At 42.4% G+C, this 12,912-nt stretch overlaps 1 protein-coding gene across 35 annotated transcripts in view; it reads right to left on the reverse strand.

The window, feature by feature from the left end:
- The window catches only part of CADPS (calcium dependent secretion activator), a 381,267-nt gene that overhangs the window by 30,113 nt on the left and 338,242 nt on the right, over nucleotides 1-12,912 (reverse strand). For all 35 annotated transcript variants that reach the window (XM_043518602.1, XM_043518607.1, XM_043518606.1 and 32 more), the window contains one exon: nucleotides 4,165-4,197. In XM_043518602.1, coding sequence (XP_043374537.1) covers nucleotides 4,165-4,197 — 33 coding nt within the window. The remainder of the gene's footprint in view (nucleotides 1-4,164; nucleotides 4,198-12,912) is intronic.

Consider the following 12,912-nt stretch of genomic DNA (forward strand, 5'->3'; position numbering starts at 1 on the left):
CTGCTGTCCTTAAACTGTTGCTGTGCACCACACTCCCCGTTGATACCTACGGTGCACTCTGGGTGATACCATGGCTGGCTGCTTTGAATGTCGCAAAGCCAGCGAGCCACTCTGTCTATGCAGCCTGTGCAGGACAAGATCATGCAAACACACTATCTCGCTTGCTTTTTTTGCCTAGAGGGAAGCTACTCAGATGAATAAAGCCTTTCCTTGACACACTGATGCCAGGAAGTTCTCGTGCTATGTTTGGTATTGTTGACCTAATTAATGAAACAACAAATCACGCGGGGGATTTTCAGTGTCACCTTCTATATGCAAACCCTCTGTTCTATGAAGTTAGAAGGCTAACACCCAGCCCTAGTCTCCTGTTTCCTCTCCTAAGGGGCAAGAAGGTGTGTAGTAAGCAATGAACATTTTATTATTCACACCAAAATCACATTTCTTTGTTGTTTAGAACTTAGACTTTAGCTTGAACATAGACTTATATTTTAAAATAAACTAGTTAAATCATAAATCAGCTAATTTCCCAACATGTCTAAATCAGTGCTACATTTCTAGGATACTTATAGCTATAATTATCTCTGTACATATCGCCATATATATTCATTGATTTTAAGCCTTAACTTATAAGTACATTAGATTTGTGAAAGGCAGTGATATTTTTGATATTTTCTTTAAAGGAAGCTGCAACTGAAGTAGATGGAGAGGGAGAAATATACTAAAAAACCCTTTGAATTCACACTGCATGATATGTTGAAATCAAATTGAACTCAAAGGAAACCCATTAAAATACTGTAACATGAGTCATTACAAGACCTGCCACAGAACCTTAAATTTCCATGGCACATTGTAAGTTGGTTAATAACGAGTGTCATTAGTTTTCATTACTATGATTTACCTCAGATCACAAAGTATCGGTTCTCTCTAAGATGTGACTGTCAGCCACTGTAAATTGAAGTTAGTTAACACTTCTGTGTAATTTCCAGGGTGAAAATGAGGACCGTTTGGAAAGCAGTGGGGAAGTAGTTTTTTAATACAAAGCAAACAATTATCAAGCAAAGGGCCAATGCTTGGCCCTTGGGATGCCAGTAACATTTCTTAGCACCTACTGAAACAATGACAAGGTATTAATTTGAAAACCAATGAGGACAACACAAATGCGGCAGTAGTCAAGTGTTATACTTTGAAGCCATGTTCAGCACGCTGATTGTGCCAGTTTCATGGTGGCACTAAAAGTGTTGCAGTTTTTTGATACAAAACAAGTTTCTGAAATTAGACGTAAGTGATGGCTTATCTGCTCAATAACAGGATATGTTCTCTTTTCCCAAAGAAGGAACCCATAATCAAATATAGTTTTCTCTGCACTTCACCTAGAGATACTGTGGCTCACTGCTACTGCGGATGCTGCTTTCGCTTACACTTGTGAAAAGGAAAGCTAGCTCCATCTAAGTTAACAGGGTTTCACCAATATTAAACCTGTGTGTGAGTAGAATCTGGCCCATATTAACTAAATGATGGATTCCCGGCTTCAGGACACATTGTGTACAAGTGGCAGCCTATATTCACAGAGAACTCGTCTCAAAAATACACGGTCTTTCTTTCAGTTAGATATTGTTCTTTGACATTTACATGCAGATATATTGTGTCATCTCATTTCACACACATAAAAAGGTAGTATATATCAGCTAAACATCTATGAATAAAGCGTTATTTTAAATCTATTTCCTTATGCCTCCTGAACAGCTCAGTCCTCTCCATGTGATGCTGGCTTTGCTATACAATCACACAAAATGCACATTAATGACAATGTTGTAAAAGGCGTTGTAGCTCTGATGTTTCTTTTCCATTCTCAACCTTGAAAACACAACTGGGCTGTTTGAACTCTTCAAGGAGCATTTTGCCTCTTAATTTTCTGATCTGGAAAGAGAAAGGCTCTTCATAGCTACCTTAATTACAGGTTGAAATATGAAATCCAGCACCATCTCGCTGGGGACAAATCTTAATCGGACCAGTTGTAATTATTACCAGTTGTAATATTTAGTTGTAATATTTAGTGAGCGATCATAAAATTGAAACAAAACAGAGTCCAGGTAACACTCCCAAATATGTGGTCACAGACGTGCACATATATATTGGTGGATGTTTGTGTGTGTGTGTGTGGAACAGCTGATGGTGGGCTGTAGAGGTTTTATTTAAAATGAGGTTGGAGTGAACTGCTCACATGGGGTAAGCCATGAGCACTGTGCAAGGCATCCCAAAGGAATGCCAAGAAACCCTTGATACTACATGACACCATCGTTTATTTTACAGGAAAATCTATTTTGGAAATGTTTGAGAGTTATATACTATTTTACTGGGACTCTTTCTTGTAACCCTCCACCTCAGAATGCTATACTCACTGTCAGTCCAACTGGGCAGGGCTCTGAGGGAGTCCGACAGCCCCCTGAAAAGCTTTTCTGTATCTGAAGTCATAGCAGCTGAAATTGTCAAATGTGCCTCAGTGACTTAGAAGCCTAGACATTTTTAAGGTCAGACATCTCAAGCTCTTCTACATGCAGGTGACTACTGAGTCCCACTGGGAGGCTAAAAGCTGCCCCTTTCCAGTGTTATAAATGGCCCACTTCTATTCCTCAAGGGCCATGAGACACCAAACTTTAAAGCCAGGACATTTTTATGCAGAGAAATGCTCTTACTTGCCTGGGACTGAATCTTGCCCATACTGGACCCAAGGCAGGTGTACTTTGGGAGGGGAATTCCACATCTGGGGTAAGAAGATGGAGGTTATCACTGGGGTTATCTACACTTGGAGCTGGGGATGCGTTACTCACACTAGTTCTGATTGAGCTAGTGTGCTCAAACTAGAATGCAGCTGCAGCAGTGCGAGAGGCCGGAGGGGCTAGCTCCCCTAAGGGCGTGCCCACGGGAGACTCAAGGTGCGTACTTGGGGTGGCGAGCCATGGCTACATTTGGTTTTTAGTGCACTAGCTTGAGCCACGCCCGTGAAAGTATGTCTCCTCGAGCTGGGAATCACACTCCCAGACATACCCTCCGCCAGGTTGATTTTTTAAAAGTGACTGTTTGAAGATTGAAGAGGCTCAGAGGGTTGGAATGTTAGAGTAAGTCCTAGGTGCATGACAAATTTATCACATTACTCTGCAATTTATCGCATGGGTATCACGTCCATAGTAAGAGGTGTGTGTCACACACACACTGAAGTAACCCTGTGTAGCTAACCTGGCACGTTTTCAAGGCCACATGTACATTTCATTGATTTCCGTGGAGTTATGTTAGTTTACACTGGTGTGGCTGAGTGCAGAATTTGGATTGATGTATTTAAGTCTACTTTTTTTATTTGTAAATACTCAGCACAAAGTCTGTCTGTAAATGTAACTTCGTTTATCAGTAGTAATCCCTAACTCCAACTAGCATTCATATACTGCACTTAAACTCAATTTAAATGTAAATTTCTGGCAACTTAAGTGCTGTATCTAAGAACTTGAAGGTCTCTCTTCCTTATGTGGTAAGCTCTAATTAGAAGAGCCAATGTACAATTTTTCTTTAACAACTGCAAACGTGAGTAAATTTGGTTATTTTTTATTTTCAACAACACTGTTTCTCATATACACACACTGATAACTTACCACCATTTCCCTATAGTTAAAACAAAAAGCATTTTCTGAAAGTGTAAAATATGCCAGCAATTAGAAGAATAAAAATAAAACAGGCTAGCAAGTGTGCTAGATATGTTTTGGCTCAGCTCTAATACGTTCTAGACTTTTCTCTCTGAAATTACACTCTATTTTATATATGCAAATTTCAATGAAAAAAATGATAGAACACAAAAAAATTACAGAATGCACTGTTATTTTTTGTAGTGACCCAAGTCCCTTGTGTAAATACGGTATCTATTTGATACTATGTGAAGTGCATTAGTTACCTATCCCTGCCTAGTTGCAGGTCTCCATAGGATAAATGTTTAATATTGACACCAGCTACCGCAGGTCCTCCTTTCAGCTCAAGTATTAGAATCCTCTGCTTATCACACTGAAAGTCCTGGGTTCAATAGCAGCTGACAACCCACATTGAGGGGTTGTTACATGTGCAGTCAAACCAAACCACAATGCAAATTATTAAGACAGAAGGCAATGTTTAAATTGTGCTTACAGGTACATCGACGTATTTGGAAGCCGCCTTCACCTGTAAAGGAAAGAAAACTAGACTTCAGACTAATGTTGATGTTTAATACATACGATAATATCTATAGATAACATTAGTACAACTTGATGCTGATTGAAAAAATGATGCTAAAGTGATATATTTCCTGTTTCAAAGAGGTGGTTTAAAAAGAAAAACCCAAGAGAGGTAGCTTTACTGTCGCTAAGGCACAAATTGCAGCAGATGATGGTGTGGGAGTTCTCCTTCTCCTTTTTCTCCATGAGCAGGAGGAAGTACAGGGATTCTGGAAAAGGCCAACAGAAATATAGACGCTTCATTATTTCTCTGGGGGCTTAATGCTGCCAAAGATAAGAGCCTTGTTCTCAACTCTCATGCCACATGAGTCAGATTTTAATATATGTGGCTAAGGCAGGTATCCTCAGCTGCACAACTCTTAGGTCACTGAGGAGGTTGTACCCAGACAAGCAGAGTGGGGGGGTGGAGCTGGGGCACACACAGGAGTCCTGGAGGCTGGCTGGCTAACATGACTGGAAATAGGACAGGGGAATGTATTTTTGTGAACAATTTTTGGGAGGAATGGATGGCCCAATTGATTATAGTGGAATCAGTGCAAACCTAGTAGCCAAAAGTTGTTACCACAGCATGACAACTTGGTGGCCTCATTCCAATTCAGAGTAAACAACTGTCCGCACCCTAAGGAAATCCAAGACCACTGGAGCCCTTGCTGGCAGATCCAGCCCCGTCAGCCAACACACGCAAATACTCTCTGTTCAATGCAGCACTGAGGCATGTGGATAAGGAGGCCCACGCAAGCCTGCACTGTGACTGCCCTCAGCACACAGACAGAGGAGTTCAGAGCTGTCAATCTGGGACTAAACTCACGCAAAAGTTTAAATTACATTTAAATTAGGGCTGTCAATTAATCGCAGTTAGCTCCCGCTCAAAAAAATTAATTGCAATTAATCGCACTGTTAAACAATAGAATACCAATGAAATTTATTAAATATTTTTGGATATTGATTTCTATTACAACACAGAATACAAAGTGTACAGGGCTCACTTTATATTGTTATTTTTATTACAAATATTGCACTGTAAAAATGATAAACAAAAGAAATCCTATTTTTCAATTCACCTCATAGAAGTACTGTAGTGCAATCTCTTTATCATTTAAGTGCAACTTAAAAATGTAGATTTTTTTTGTTACATAACTGCACACAAAACAAAACAATGTAAAACTTTAGAGCCTACAAGTCCACTCAGTCCTACTTCTTGTTCAGCCAATCGCTAAGACAAACAAGTTTGTTTACATTTACAGGAGATGCTGCTGCCTGCTTCTTATTTACAATGTCACCTGAAAGTGAGAACAGGCATTGGCATGGCACTTTTGTAATACTGCAAGGTATTTATGTGCCAGATATGCTAAAGATTCATATGCCCCTCCATTCTTCGGCCACCATTCCATACTTCCATGCTGATGATACTCGTTAAAAATAATGCGTTAATTAAATTTGTGACTGAACTCCTTGGGGGAGAACTGTATGTCTTCGGCTCTGTTTTACCTGCATTCTCCCATATATTTCATGTTATAGCAGTCTCGGATGATGACCCAGCACATATTTGTTTTAAGAACACTTTCACAGCAGATTTAACAAAACGCTAAGAAGATACCAATGTGAGATTTCTAAAAATAGCTACAGCACTCGACCCAAGGTTTAAGAATCTGAAGTGCCTTCCAAAATCTGAGGGGGGTGAGGTGTGGAGCATGCCTTTAGAAGTCTAAAAAGAGCAACACTCAGAAGCAGAAACTACAGAACCCAAACCACCAAAAAAGAAAATCAACCTTCTGCTGATGGCATCTGACTCAGATGATGAAAATGAACATGCGTCGGTCCGCTCTGCTTTGGATCGTTATCGAGTAGAACCCTTCATCAGCATGGACACATATCCTATGGAATAGTGGTTGAAGATGAAGGGACATATGAATGTTTAGCGCATCTGGCATGTGAATATCTTGCGACGGCTACAACAGTGCCATGCAAATGCCTGTTCTCACTTTCAGGTGACACTGTAAACAAGAAGCAGGCAGCATTATCTCCTGCAAATTGTAACCAAGTTTGTTTGTCTGAGTGATTGCCTGAAGCAGAATTGCATGGACTTGTAGGCTCTAAAGTTTTACATTGTTTTATTTTTCAATGCAGTTATTTTTTGTACATAATTCTACATTTGTAATTTCAACTTTCATGATAAAGAGATTGCACTACAGTACTTGTAATGGAATTGAAAAATACTATTGCTTTTGTTTTTACAGGGCAAATATTTGTAATAAAAAATAAATATAAATGAGCACTGTACACTTTGTATTCTGTGTTGTAACTGAAATCAATATATTTGAAAATGTAGAAAAACATTCACAAATGGTATTCTATTGTTGTTTAACAATGCGATTAATCATGATTAATTTTTTTAATCACTTGACAGCCCTAATTTAAATTAAAATTTAATTAAAAAAAGAGTGGCAGAAACTGACAATCCCACCACAAATAGCTTCAATGTGTGCAGCTTCCATTTCAACAGCTTCTGCCTCAGAGATTTTGCAATCAGATCCAGGAAAGAAGAGCTGTCGGAGTATGAAAAACGCTGAGGGAAAAGCCACATATAAGTGAACAATAATGCATCTTTCTATCAGAACTCACACAATCCTTAGCCCCTCTCTGGGAGTGGGGGATGATGTTTATCCTTTACTTGGCTTTTTTAACCAGCTTGCATGACAAATGGCAGGGATGGCTTTTCCATTTTGTAGGGCATGATGTAAAAGTAGGGTCCCAAGCTGCTGAAGGGGGCACCCATGTTTTTCCACTCTGCTTTTGCTGCTGGTGTCTGGATGAGGAGATCTTTTTCCTCCCTCCCAACTGGCCCTGACATTGAAGAGGATTACAGGTCAATTCCATAGGTTGCAGAGCATGTGTAGTCTGGGGACAGTCCTAAAGAAGGTTATGATCAAGGCGCATTTCTGCCTTTCAGGATGCCAACAGCCCATTCGATAATTTTCTTATGTTCTCCTCGTCAAAGCTCACATTTAAAGATGACAATCTGGAGGCTGTGGTATGTTTCCAGATATCTGACAATTACAAGACCCAAAACACTTGCTACTTCTCTGCTGCCCTTCATAATACATAACATGTAAGCCTGTATGTCAGCCATAGCTGGCAAAGGGTACAGGAGCTCCATGAGTTTCAGGTTCAACTTTTCAATCTGAGCAATTCCCAGCTGGATAGAGAAAGAGCCTCTTCCAACTGTATCATAATGGAAGGCTCACAGCTGAGATCTTCCATGAAGCTTATGCTTTTAATTAGGATAAGCACGGGCTCACCATCCTTGTTTGGGTGTAAAAGCTCACCTGCTTTTTAAATACTTCTAAAGCTACCATTAAAACAGCCTAAATATAACAAGCACACAGTTGCATCTTGGGATGAATAAATTATGTGTCCTGAATGAGGGGCTGACTGTATGTGTGAGACAGAATGTGTGAGTGGGTGGATGTATTTGTATGGAGTGTGCGAGGTGCGTGTGTGTGAAAAATTAAGCAAAATGAGGCGATACAGAAGACCAGAGCAGTGGTGACTGCTGAGGGTAACATTTCAAGCATTTTCAGCACTGAGACCCCCAAACTGGGGTGAAAGAACAGGGGCAAGCCCTGGATATTTTAAAAATCCTACTAGTGGGCCTGGAACTACCTGGACACAATTATAAGGACACAAAAAGCCAGCCCACCAGATCTCAAAACGGGCACAAGAGTCACCGGCAGCCCTTTTAAAGGTTTAAAATGAGACGTGAAACAGCTGTAGCTGTACCAGTGGGTTCGATGCAGGAATTACTGAGTGAGGTTCTCTGGCCTGCATTGTCCAGGAGGCTCCGAATGGATGTGTGGAATAAGCCCTTCTGGCTTTAAGGACTGAAACTCATAAAAAGAAATGCCAGGAATGACAAGTCATGGAACTACAGCAAAAATAAATGTTTCTGTCTCTCTGTGGTATTGACATGGCCTGCTGCACTTCACAATCTTCAGTGTATTCATCCTCACCACCCCCTGCAGAGATAGGATGATGCTACTGTCCCCACTAGTCAACCAAAGAGCTGGCTCCAGCACCGTGGGTGGCAATGGAAGCTTTGCCATTGACTTGAACAGATGAAGGATAGATGAAGGATCCGACTGGAGCCTGAGCTGCCACATAGCTATTTTTAGCAGAGCAGCGCTAACCTGACTTTGCCAACCTGGGTTTGATGGCTTAGGGCTGTGGGCTGTGTAGACGTATCCAAAGGGAGTCTCCCATTGACCAGGGACTTGAACCTGGTTGTCTTAAATCCTGAACTAGCATCTGATCATGGGACCATCCTTAATTCCCAAGGAAAGATGTAATGAAAATAGTTCAGTCTTCCTTCCACAATCTCCCCTCCACCCAGAAAGAGCTAAGCTTTTTTTTTTTTTTTAAAACAAAGTGAATAATGACTTGTTTTTCTCTAAAGTAAGATTTGGCTATATTTAGTGAAGTTTCCAAACAACGAGACGTCGTGTGAATTTTGCTAGGCTGCAGTTTTTCAGAAATGTGACTTTTCCATGAAATGTCTCAGTTTACCATAAAAATTTGTGAAGAACAAAGATGAGATCTTTTCAATCTCTCCCTTGGGTAATATACGCTCTTTAGTTTTAATTAACATCATTGTAATTCTCTGCTGCTCAATGAAAGAGGCCATCCAGATTAAACAGCTGCCATTGCTTGTGACTCAGTGGAACGTCACAGACAGACACCCATCACATGACTGGACTGCCGACACTGAGAAACATTCGACTGTAAAAAAAAAAAAAAAGTCTGGCCAAATGTAGAAGGATATTTTCATTCTGAAGCTCTTTATAATGAGGTGGCTAGTGAGAACTTTACAGCAGATGTATTAAGTTAATAGTGAATTTCAAGGCAAGAATTGAAAATAAGGATTTCCTACTAGGTGATAAAACTGTAGAAGGCGCCGGAGTACATGTCATTTCTAAGACTGGAAAACATAAGATGGAAGGAGTTGGTAGGAGGGGGAGGAAGATTACTGCTTTCTAGAATTAAAATGCTTGGATCATAGCACTTTATTTTATTTGTTCACACAGGGCAAGAACACGGCAGGCAACACTACTCTGCTGTAATGAGCGATAGCTTCTCTTTATGTCACTGCAAATACGAAACAAACAGAAAATGATGCTACTATGGCAGGAAATTGTGCTGGTTGGCAGAGCCTTCCGGGGGGGAAGAAAATATGGGACTGGGACACCTGTCGAGTGCTACTTACTATTATCTATTGCCATTCGCGTCCCTGGGGTACGAGGTGCTTTCCCACGAGAAAACAGGCACCTTCCCTTCCCAAGAAGATACAGCTCAATCCTGCAGCGTGAGGAGTGCCTCAGTGAGGCCAGTGGGAGTCGAAGGACTTCCGTGCAGTGCAGGACTGGGCCCACCCGCTGGGGGGTATGGAAAACAACTTCATTAGAATACTTCTAAACTCTCTCAAACCCCGATTCAGGAGGTCTCTCTACCAGAGCAGGATTTCAGTGACTATGTGAAACAAAAAGAAAAGGAGTACTTGTGGCACCTTAGCGACTAACAAATTTATTAGAGCATAAGCTTTCGTGAGTTACAGCAAGTGAGCTGTAACTCACGAAAGCTTATGCTCTAATAAATTTGTTAGTCTCTAAGGTGCCACAAGTACTCCTTTTCTTTTTGCGAATACAGACTAACACGGCTGCTACTCTGAAATATGTGAAACAAGTGCTTTAGTGCTGTCCTCAGTCACAGCCTAACACAATAAAGGTGGTACGGGGCCATTTCCTGCCCACCCCTCCCTGCTGTCAGATGCACATTGCTGCTGCTCTGCACTGGGGCTCTCTGCTACGAGCAACCAACTCCTCCACCCTCCTTATTGATCATAAAATCATAGAACTGGAAGGGACCTCGAGAGGTCATCTAGTCCAGTCTGCTGCCTCCTGGCAGGACTAAGTATTATCTAAACCATTTCTGACAGGTGTTTGTCTAACCTGCTCTTAAAAATCTCCAATGATGGAGATTCCACAACCTCCCTAGGCAATTTATTCCGGTGCTTAACCACTGACAGCTCGGAAGTTTTTCCTAATGTCCAACCTAAACTGCCCTTGCTGCAGTTTAAGCCCATTGCTTCTCCTCCTAACCTCAGAGAACAATTCTTCTCTCTCTTCCTTGTAACAACTTTTTATCTACTTGAAAAGTGTTCTCATGTCCCCTCTCAGTCTTCTCTTTTCCAGACTAAGCAAACCCAATTTTTTAAATCATCCCTCATATGTTACGTTTTCTAGACCTTTAATAATTTTTGTTGCTCTTCTCTGGACTTTCTTCAATTTGTCCACATCTTTCCTGAAATGTGGCGCCCAGAACTGGACACAATACTCCAGTTGCGGCCTAATCAGCGCGGAGGAGAGTGGAAGAAGTACTTCTTGTGTCTTGCTTACAATACTCCTGCTAATACACCAGAGGGATGTTCGCTTTTTTTGCAACAGCGTTACACTGTTGACTCATATTTAGCTTGTGATCCACTATGACCCCCAGATCCCTTTCTGCTGTACTCCTTCCTAGGCAGTCATTTCCCATTTTGTATGTGTGCAACTGACTGTTCCTTCCTAAGTGGAGTACTTTGCATTTGTCTTTATAGAATTCCATCCTGTTTGCCTTCAGCCCATTTCTCCAGTTTGTCCAGATCATTTTGAACTATAATCCTACCCTCCAAAGGACTTGCAACCCCTCCTAGTTTGGTATCGTCCACAAACCTTATAAGTGTTCTCTCTATGATATTATCTAACTCATTGAGGAAGGTATTGAACAGAACCAGACCGAGAACCGATCCCTGACGTGCAGCCTTTGGGGGTTTCCCCTAGTTTACTGCCTTCCACTCCTTGGCCACTGCTGCCGGGGAACCACACTCGATTTGGGGGAATACCCAAGTTCCCCCTGCCCTCCTGGACAGATCCTGTCACTGTGTCTCAACAGACTCTCCCTGCTTTGTCCCTCCTGCTATTGCCACCCAACTTGCTCCCTGTTCTCCCGCAGCCTCAAAATTATTAGTATTTTCAGCCCACCAGGGCTTGTGTTATTCTCAGTGGGGTCCAAAGGTGCCCTGCACCTCTGGCCAGTTTGCATGCCCACCTCACCACGCTTTAATCAACCCTACACCTTTAGAACAATGCTGCTAGGGAACTATCTGTCCGCATTAATTCTTTACTGGTGCATATCCAACATGCTCATCATTCCCCAGAGACCCGAGACTCCTCTTTCCATCCAATCCACTGGTATGGTCTGAGTTGCAACCCTGCATTGTTTCAAGGCTTGCCTGGGAGAAGGTCGGGGGCATTTACTGGGTTATGAGATCATTTTCCCATGCAGCTGAGGGCTCAGTGCTGAAGCATGAAAGCATTGTCCATGGCTGCCCCAGACACTTTCATCCCGACAGCGTGCATCTCTTGGATGTCACAGCAGATGTGTTCGCTTTGGAATCTCCATGTGGGCTGAGAGCTGATTGCATCGATACAGATAGGGTACATCAGCTAGCCTGAAGCCTAGTGACATCCATGGCAGTGGACACAGGTTCAAGGGACAATAAGTATATTGAATGGTGCTGGCTGGTTTATCCAAACACAAAGATATTGGGGTTTTTGCCATTTCTCTACAAATTGCACCGAACCTCCTTCGGCGCACAGGGGAGAGGCTTTGCGAGAAGACCCAAGACCTCATGTGAGAGTCAGTGGTTTCTTCATGCAGCAACTGGCAGAGGGTGGCAAGCCTTGGTTTTAAGAGGATAAGTTAAGCCAGGTTTGGTTTTCAAACATCGAAAATGGGGAATGCTGGTGACAGCTTGGGGTGGCCATTGCCTTCTCCCCTTCCACAGCTGCCAGGACAGGTTGCCTCCCAGTAGTTATCCTGCGTATAGCTCTATGGCTTAATCAAGCTGCAGCCACTTGGTCGAAATCCAAATATCTGTCTGCCTCCCGTTGCTCTTCGCAATTCAGACATGGAGATAGGGATTCCATTCGCATAGCAGTAGAAGGGAACAGCACAAGTCAAACCATTCAGTGTAAACAGTATGATGTGGTGTGAGAGATGCAGCATCCACCAAGGAACAGCTTGGATTCGCAGAGAAGGAAGAACTGCACATTCCACTCTCTACCCAGGCTGATGCTGGCACTTCCGATGCCTGAAAAGCTACCGCCTCCACAACTGCTGCCATTGGCACAGGAGTGCACTCAGAATCCTCTGCAAGACGCACTAAGATGAAGGAAGACGGCCAGCCTCAGCCCTCCACCCCTCTCTGCAAGAGAGGGACTCCTGGTGAAAACGAATATTACCCATTGTTTTGTTTCAATGACACCGGTGTGTTCAAGGGGATTCTGGGGCAGTGAGGGCGAAGCAACGGGACAAGGGAACTTGGGACAAAGAACCACCAAAACACAAAGAAAGGGGGGATTAGTCACACAGAGTTAAACAAAAGAGAATGGAGAAGGCATGCATGCCTGAGTTTACAGGGACAGTCAGTTTGTGATGAATCAACTGCAAGATATTGCGGAAGATCTCTTCATGGCAAACACAACTCTACAGTCCCACCAAGGTCAGTGACACCGACGGAGCTGTGCTGGTGACAACGAGATGAGTGGGAGCTGTACGTGGTCTTATT

This window comes from Dermochelys coriacea, chromosome 7 (assembly GCF_009764565.3).
Source record: "Dermochelys coriacea isolate rDerCor1 chromosome 7, rDerCor1.pri.v4, whole genome shotgun sequence".
Taxonomy (NCBI): Eukaryota; Metazoa; Chordata; order Testudines; family Dermochelyidae; genus Dermochelys; species Dermochelys coriacea.